The 9,186-nt window shown below is 40.1% G+C and overlaps 1 protein-coding gene across 1 annotated transcript; it reads left to right on the top strand.

The window, feature by feature from the left end:
* Window positions 1-271: 271 nt before the first annotated feature.
* Window positions 272-9,009, top strand: tmem87b (transmembrane protein 87B). Its single transcript, XM_072391200.1, is given in 20 exon segments — window positions 272-307; window positions 309-470; window positions 1,230-1,290; window positions 1,387-1,478; window positions 1,568-1,702; window positions 1,804-1,857; window positions 1,967-2,138; window positions 2,328-2,389; window positions 3,231-3,414; window positions 3,510-3,609; window positions 3,723-3,816; window positions 4,432-4,503; window positions 5,186-5,294; window positions 5,404-5,462; window positions 5,563-5,666; window positions 5,752-5,825; window positions 5,930-6,000; window positions 6,148-6,200; window positions 6,305-6,335; window positions 7,503-9,009. Coding segments are annotated over 20 exon segments (1,767 nt in total). The 3' UTR covers window positions 7,545-9,009.
* The last annotated feature ends 177 nt before the right edge of the window (window positions 9,010-9,186 follow it).

Genomic DNA, 9,186 nt, shown 5'->3' with positions numbered 1-9,186 from the left:
TTTTTGTGGCCAGTGTAACGTGGTTATTTGAGGCTGAGTACACATTCCTCTTACTGTTGACCTCAGAATTAACCTTAAATGTCCAAATGTTGTGTATTAGAAAGTATGGAAGAAACGATTATTTTTTTATAAACGGAACGGGTGTGTTGTTTGTTCCTGTCATCTGCAAATGTTTCTCCAGTCATTATTATTACTATTATCGCATTAAAAAAAAAAAAGATGAAGTTACCTGTAACGCAGGTGACAAGTCGGAAGCTCACATTTCTGGCTGATGCGTTCAGGGCGCGTCCTGCAGGGGAGTGTTGAAAACCGTAACAAACATGGCAGCTGTAATCAGGATGCGGACGTGGAGCTGCCAGACCAGAGGAGTTTTCTGTCCATGGCTGGTTATTTTTGTAGTTTTACTCAGTTCTGTTAATGAAATTGTTGCCTCGCCAGAGACCGGGGTTTGGCATATTACACTTGTTAATGTGAGTATCAGCTGGAAACACTCCAGAAAACTGCAGCAGTCTTAGCTAATGCTAGCTACAACAGTCTTGTTATGGTAGCTCGCAAACAGCTGAGTGTGTGGTGACAGTCAGGGTATCTTGTCCTGCAGAGATGGCATCTTATTCACAGCTTGCTCTCGTTAACATTGTTCAAATGTACGTCGCAAAGAAGCGGGGGTCATTTAGCTAATTAGCTGTTAGCATTATGTTGAATGGCTAATGTGCACCTTAAGATTAGCTGACGGCTAACTACCAGCTTCAATTTAAGTTGACCAGTACTAAAAAGAGTTTCCTCTTTTGCTAGTTCCTGTGAGAAACCCTGGTGTTTCGACCTGCCACACATTGTGTCGATATACATAATAACACACTGAATATCTTCAGTCGTACTTGTAAAGTCGAGTCTCCCTCTTGTACACCAGCATTTAAGGACAAGTGGAAATCATTGATCAATAATTTAGCCGCTGGGAGGCTTCAGTTTCCTTCTGGTCTCTTATCTGGTTGCAGTTTTGTGTAAAGGCAGGGTCCAATCTGCACAAGTGGCAAACATTGAACCACACTCACGGTTTAGTGTTGTTTTGAGTAGTGTGGGCAACAGTAAAGTTTATAGTTCATCTTACTGATGAGGTCTTTTCCTCATCTTACATACAGTCAGTACCCAACCAACAAAACCAAAGCAATTACTAATGAAAGACAAATCCCTGATGGCATTGTAGCTCATAAACCTTGTTTATTGTTTTACAGACATCCAGACCACTGCTATTAAGGAAAGTTATGTTTAAAGACACTGATATTGAAATGAAAGGTGAGACATTTTGCTCATGATCTATCCTAAAAGTGTTGCCCTGTTTGTATCTTTGATTAAAAACTAAATATAAATTTTTTTGTCCTCATCCTTTAGTTGTATTTTTTGAATGTCCCGAAGAGGTGGACCTCACTATCAACTGGCTTTTAAAATATTACCCCTGTCACAATGAATTCAAAAATATTGACGTAAGTACAAATGCTTCATGTCAGCCTATCTGTCAGTCAGTTGTTCAACTAGATGAGGTTTTCAATTGTTGGATTGTGACCGTCTGTAGGAAATGTACGAGAGGACACCTCTGAGTCGGGGGGAGAGCCTGGATCCAAATCCTATAGGAAGGGGAGAATACATCGAACACAGGCACAGTCCAATAACATGTAACAGTGGACTGCGCTCCTTTCCAATGCTCAGAGTGGGTTTGTCATGGCACTCTTTTCAGCATAATCAACACATTTTGATATTGTGACCTTTATATCATCAGCAATATCCTTGACCCCTGTATGCGTTTTTCAGAAAGCCAAGGCAGAACCGCACCCAGACCGTCTGCCTGTCCAGAGTGACGATCTAGTAAGAAAACATGAATGCTTTTTATTAAAAAACGAATACCCTGTCTGTGTTTTGCGTCTTCTGTTGATCGAGTGTTTGTTTAGCTTGTTGCTCCCTCGTCGTACTGCAGGATGAAAATCACATTAAATGGATCTCTGAGGAGTATGACCGCAGCAGCACCGCGAAGAACGGCAGTGTGAGCGTGAGAGACGACGTGATAGCCACCACATGGAGGGATGGGCCCTACCTGCTGGTTGTTAAGATCGTGTCCAGCAAAGAGGAGGTCAACTGGAACTTAACAGGTGAGATGTATAAAGTTTCTTTTTTAACGAATTGACTTGAATTGAAATGACTTTTGATTTCCAAGTCCACATGTTAGTAGGACTAACATGTTTTTCACCACTTGTTTGTACCACAAACAGAATCTCAATGTGTGTGAAAACACTGTCTTGCTTCATTTTCCTGATGGCAGGATTTTTTTTCATTTCCAGTTAATGTTTTGATGAGAGGCAGCCACGGCTACATTTCAGTCACAGATTGGCCTCTCATGATTGTAAGTAAATGACTTAACGAATCTTTTTTTTTTTTTTTTACTTCTGTCAAAAACATCTATTGGTAATATCTGTATTAATATTATCTTTGTACAATTATGTCCCGGCCCTACTGAAAGGTTTGTGTAAGTTCATTATGAGCTAGTTATTTACAGTATGATACAGAGTTATGAGATTTAGCCGATAAGCCACAACTTTACATTCGCTTGTCAAGGAGTCACGCTGCTGCTGATGCTCTGATCAGTCAGACAAATCAGGGACAAAGAACATCTGGTGGTGTCTTGAACTGGCTGGTTCTGGAACATTAGTAATAGTTACTTTAGACCCTTTGGGTCGTTCAATGGTTCTGTGTGGAAAGGGCTTCCAGACGCCCTCAGATCCCATCTGATTGGTATCAAGGAAAACGCCTTTGTCATTTGTCCAAGTCCCTTCTTAGCAGTTTTAGCATAGTCCACGTCTCCCCTGATGGGGGAGGGGAGGGCTGTTGCTAGGTAAGGTTGTTTAGGTAAGAGGCAAGTCTCAAAGTGAAAACCAGGATGCACGTTTTTTTAAGATAAGCAAAGTTATTTACTCTCTTTTAATGTTGTGAATGTGTTTTTACTGCTTTTAGGGGAACATGTGCAGCTGTATGTATTGAAAACTAAATCTGTTTGAGATTTACAGTATTGGACTGATGTACTGGGGACAGATTCCAAACCTCAGTCCGAACTCTGACTAGAAAAAGAAAAAAGAAATTGGCTTTTGGATAGACTACTTTTTGGGAAATTGGTCTTCAGTTAACGAATAACAACTGCTTCCATATGTGATTTGTTTATGGACTAATCCCTCAATGTCTGTTTGTAGTTCTACATGGTTATGTGTGTAGTGTACATCCTGTACGCCCTGCTGTGGTTTATCTGGGCAGCCTGCTATTGGAAAGATCTTCTGAGGATCCAGTTCTGGATAGCAGGCGTCATATTCCTTGGGATGGTGGAGAAGGCGGTCTTCTGTGCCGAATATGAAAACACCAATGCCAACGGCTCTGCTTGTGAGTATTTTTAGGTGGTCACAAAAATCTGTTTACTTTTTGAATGTATACTTTAAAAAAAAAAAAAAAAAATGTAAATAATTTTTCCACTTTAGCTCAAGGCTTGTTGATCTTTGCTGAGTTGGTCTCTGCCCTCAAAAGGACTTTGGCTCGATTACTCGTCATCATTGTCAGTCTGGGCTATGGCATAGTGAAGTATGTAGCTTCTGTCTGTACATACACAAGTTTTATTTGCTCATTTAAAGAAAGAAAAGCATTATTTCAAACAAATCAAGCATTAATCTTCTTGATTCGTCTTTACTTTTTAGGCCTCGATTGGGATCTGTGATGCACAGAGTGGTGGGGCTTGGTATCCTCTACTCTGCCTTTGCCAGCATTGAGGGTGTCCTGAGGATCACAGGCGTGAGTAATGTTTTACTTGTGATTAGTCTTTTGACTTGTGAACGAAATGCGTATCATATTACGATATTACTGTCAGAAGTTGAGGTTGCTTAAAGCATCGTGTTGCTTTTCAAGTGGATTTAAATCGAACCAAACTAAAAAAAATCTGTGTGTAATTATTCAGTTTGAAGCAGAGGAAAACAAACAAGTTCTCAAGTTGGAGAAGTTCTAATCGGTCAATGTTAGATGACCGACAAGCTGACTCATTGTTTTCACACCTGCTTGATTTAGCGATTTCAAAGATCTTTCTTTTTTTTTTTTTTTTTTGCTGGATTGTCTTAGATTTGACATTGTGTATTTTTTTTTACTTGTTGTGGGATCAAAAATCAAGGGTCAAGACAATGGTCCAGCTCTCATTACAGCAATTGTTCTGGCTGTGTTTGAATCCTGCGCCATCTGGTTCATATCCTTCCAGCGTACTCATTAGTTGTTTGTTTTCCCACCTGGTGATCATACCTGTGTGTATATATATATATATATTCTTTAATCTCAGACTCCTCTTTGTGATTCACCCCCCCACCCCAAATGTTTCTCCTCTCTTGGTGTACTGTGGTCCTGCTCTGTTTCCCTGTCCAGGCGAAGGACTCTGATTTGGCCCTGCTGGCCAACATTCCCTTGGCTCTGCTTGATTCTTCTTTATGCTGGTGGATATCCTTTTGTGCGCCTACAACCTTTCCCTGAGTGGTTCCCTTCTGTTCCTCATCTTCTACCCTTAAAAATACAGGAGATGGCGATCAGTAGCCGTCTTTCTCCTTTTGCCAGATAATTGTTAGTTTAAGCGCAAGTTAAGGGTACTAAAATTTGTGCTCTTTCTTGATTTTTGAACTGGTCTTAAAATCTTCCATTCTTCTGTTTTTCCTGCATTACATTATTTTTTTTTGTACTAAGAGAAACCAATGAGAGTAACATTCTCTGTCTTTATCAGCATAAAATGCTGATTTGTGTCCCAGACTTTACTGGTTGTCATCTTCACAGAAACTATACATGTGGGTGCCTCTTTGGTGGGGATAATATCGGATGGAGAATTTGGTCAAGGGTTCATTCTTTCTCTGAAGTTGTAACTTCACGTGTGAAACTTTAAGGGGAAGAAAAAGGGGGAAAAGATGTTTTCATTTGTCGAATGTGCTTACGGTGTAGAATCTGTACCGTTAAAGACCTTTCCTAAAACTTAATTATCTCCTTAAATCTCTACACATTTCTCTAATTGCAGCGAATGCATTGATCACTTTTAAAGCTCACATGTAGAAGTCATAGGGACCTGTTCTAAAAATAGGATTGAGTGTGGTTTCTGTGTAATGCCCGCTGTTTGCTTCCCTTGACTGCCGCTAACATCTTTGTCAGCCTCGCACAAACCATCAAGACCTTAAAGCTGAGGAGAAACCCTGTGAAGTTGTCTCTCTACAGGCACTTCACAAATACATTAATATTTGCCGTTATTGGTAAGTACTACAACTACAGTTGGAGGGTGACGGTATATAATGCATCTTGTGTATGATTTAGCTTATGCTCTATGTGCTTCCATGCTATCCTGTTCCTATTCTTTTTCAGCTTCTATAATATTCCTGGGTTGGACGACAAAAAAGTTCCGATTAGCAGATTGCCAGTCTGTGAGTATGTCTTTGCGTATTCCTCACTTGTATTGTGCTAAGTGATCGAAGGAAGTTAGACGATAGAATCTGCGACATCTTTTTATTTCTTTCGGCGAAGGATTGGATTGAGCTGTGGGTCGAAGATGCTTTCTGGAGGTTCTTGTTCTCCGTCATTCTGCTCGTCATCATGTTTTTATGGCGGCCGTCTGCAAACAACCAAAGGCAAGTTGTGCGAGCGGACCCTTCGATCCAGTGCCACGAACTCGGCTAAGATGCGGAATCAAAGATGTATTTTCTACGTCTGCAGGTATGCGTTCACACCTCTGATTGATGATTCTGACGACGAGGAGATTGAGGAGTTCATCGCCTCTGCTAACCTGGGTACAGCAACATAAAGGGAACACTATTCAAAGTACCGTAAACGGACTGTTATGTTCTTTTAATTGAATTCATTTCTTTTTTTTTCTTTTTTTTCTGATTCTCAGCCGAGGGAATGAAATTGAGAGCAACTAAAAGTGAGACAAATGGTACAGCGAAGCCTGCAGAAACAAACCCAGTAAGAGCAACATTCTGTGTTTGTTTGTTTCTTATATTTGATGAATATTAGTCAGATCCAATAAGAGTAACTCAGCTTCTCTGTCCACATTGCTCCTTTCAGTAGATGGCAGCATTTACTCTGACTATTTTCTCCCTGCTTGTCTAGGATGAAGACTTGAAATGGGTGGAGGACAACATTCCTAGTTCTCTTACAGACGTGTAAGCATCGTTGTAATACACAGAATGATCCAAGCATCCTGGTGTAATCATAGAAGCCGTGTGTGATAGTAACAGAGTTTCTCTTTATCCTTTCTTCACCTCAGAGCTCTTCCAGTCCTGCTTGACTCCGATGAGGTAAAAAAAAAAATGCATTGCACAAAGCAGGATTGACAGTTAATGTTTTCTTTCTTTGACCAAAGACATGTTAGTCCACATATGAGTAGAGGGAGTAAAACATCATAACAGTGAGAAAGAATACAGTCCCCTCAAGAACCCATGTGAGTTCCTCGTGTTTTTAAGGCATACGATTGGAGCCGATGGCGTTGCAGAGAAGTCTGCTTCTTTACCTTTAAAAACTCCTGGGTCGCTGTCGCAGCGTGTTTTGGGCCATTGTCCATCTGGCCTGTGAAGCACCTGTCCAATCAGCTTTGCTTTGTTTGGCAGAATCTGAGCCACCAAAGCCTTTGGCTCAAGTCATCTGTTAATTTGTTCCTACTAATCATCTGCTGCCTGTGACCTGGAATTCGATCGCTAAAATGTTTTTCTCTCCGCTGATTCCGGGAAGCCGGCTTGCTGTGTGTACTGATGTGGAGAGAGTTTCTTCCATTTGGCCTGTAGGAACTAGCTTAACGAGGACATCTCTTTTGCTGTGAAGGGGCTTCAGCAGGCAGCTGTTCGAGCCTTGTGAATACTCCGGACTTTTTAAGTCTACAGAGTGTTCTCACTTTGCTGGTTGTTTTTTTTTTTTTCCTCTTTGTCCTGGAAAGAATTCTGTAATCATCTCCCACTGTCTTATCTACAGCTCACCAGTACATTTCTTTTTCTTTTCTTCTTTCAAATTTTCACAGAATGAGAGCTGTTGAATGGCCACTGCAGATGTTCCCTCTGTCTCTGTGAATTAGTTTAGCTTTGATTTGCATGGAGAGTTAATGAAAGTATGTTGTGGAATCACAGAAACAGCCTTTATTTTCCTGCCAGATTGAGGGAATAATGAATGAATAGACCGGGACCTGTCCATGAAATAGCTTTTAGTCAATTATCCAGTGAGATTTGAGCCCCTGACAAAGGGGGCTCCACATTTGAAAGAACTGTCCTTCCTCTAATTGTGTGATGAATATACTGTACATAGCAAATTGCATCTTTAATGCATTTAAAACAAACAGCCACTACAGAAGATAAAGCTCAGCCAATGGTAAATTGTGCATTCTCCAGTCTGAACAATAGTGGGCAATCACGTTTGGCTCTTGGAGGAGTTCTGCCTGAGATAAAATGCATAATTAACATTTGGATGTTATTTCCCAGGAAATCATGACGACCAAGTATGAGATGTCAAAGCTTGAGTGAGGCAGAAGCGTTTCCAGCCATCTGCTGACACGGAGGGAGAACATAGCAGCTGCTCCCGACTCTGAAGCAGGGGTTTTTCTCTGGGATTTCCTGGCAAATGGTTCTGGAGTGCCATTTAATTTTTCAGCTGATGCTGCTTCACAGGGTGACGCGGTTGATGTTTTCATGGGAGCCTCTGCTGATTTCCTTCTTTTGTTTTTTGTTTTTTTAAAGTATTCTACCAGAGAGACTTTTCACTGATCAACAGGTTCATAAATTTTCCTCATTCGACCAGTTTTGATCTTTCCAAAGACAGTGTTTCCTTTTTATATCAAGTTGTGTATTTATTTCTGTTGTGTCTATACGAATTCAGCTTCTTCATGCCTAAAAAAAAAAAGAATTACTCTCTAATGTACATTAAACGTCTTCTTGAGTATATTTTGAGTCATCGATGGGCTAAAAGCCCTTTTTTTGTTTTTCCTCAACTGAAAACTATTTATTAAAGTTATTCTTGCAGTCGCAAGTCAGAGCATTTTCCCACAGAGTTAGCTTCAGTCAGGATCTTTCTTTATAGACACACATTTATGAATATAGAATTAAAGAGAAGTTTTTCAGTAGGTGGGGTAATGTTTTTCTACGTGACTGTGAGTGTCAGAAGCACACAGGGTTTTCCTTTCTTTTTTTTTTTTTTTTACCAGAAATTGAACTCTAATTAAAATGGCAACTTTGCAAACTGAAACACTGTAACTCTGAATAGCTGATCTGCTCGTATGCACTTTGGAGATCAAAGCCGTTCTTGCACGTCATTCCCCGTGTGAGGCCTCCGACCCTTCAGTTGTCGAGAACAATATGAAGGAAAGTGTCTTTCGTGTCTCCGATCGAAGCCCGCCGTCCTGAACGTTTAGCGAATCTGTGAGAAAGGGAGTGGGACAGAGCATTTGTATAAATTGAAGTTTACGGTAACTGGGATAGTTCAGTAGTGTAAAATTAGGGGTTTTACTGTCATGTTTGGAATTTGCTGTATGGCTGCGGGTGAGCAGGTCTTGTGTCTTCTGAAATAAGGAGCAATATGCTGTATGTGTGTTGAGACAGGGTGACTTTGTTATTTATTAGTATTTCTCCAAGTGTACTTAAGTTAATGCTTGTTTTTACCCATGTTTACTTGAAGTGTGTTTACAGAGTTTGCTTCCATCTGCGGACTGCACAGTTTTTTTTTTCCCTTTTGGCAATGTTTTCTTTCTTTATGATTAAATCTTTTTTTTTTTTCTTTTGCTTTCAGAAACACCTTAATGAAACTCTATGTTCTTTCAGTTAAGTCTTAATCATACTGTTTTCAACATATATAGATATATATATATATATATGTATATTATTTTATGTTTTTTTTTTAAGTGGTTGGCCTGCTTTCGTCAGTATGTGTATGGAGTTGGTACACCATCATCCTTGTGTGTGTTGTTTTGAATAAATGTCACAGCAGAACTTGTAATTTTTGTCTGTTTGTCTTGGCAATCCCACATCAGAACACATTTTACGGGTTATGTGGTTAGCAGAAGCCGATCACCTAAATAGGATTATAATGTTCCTGTTGGGTGTGTGTGTGTGTTGGAAACCTGGAAATATTTGTGCTTATGGTGGCAAACAGTCGCTCTGTTATATAATACTG

This window comes from Leuresthes tenuis, unplaced genomic scaffold (assembly GCF_036924035.1).
Source record: "Leuresthes tenuis unplaced genomic scaffold, fLeuTen1.0.hap1 SCAF_8, whole genome shotgun sequence".
NCBI lineage: Eukaryota > Metazoa > Chordata > Actinopteri > Atheriniformes > Atherinopsidae > Leuresthes > Leuresthes tenuis.
Note: the sequence above shows the minus strand (reverse complement) of the source record. Positions and strands in the feature narration are given on the sequence as shown.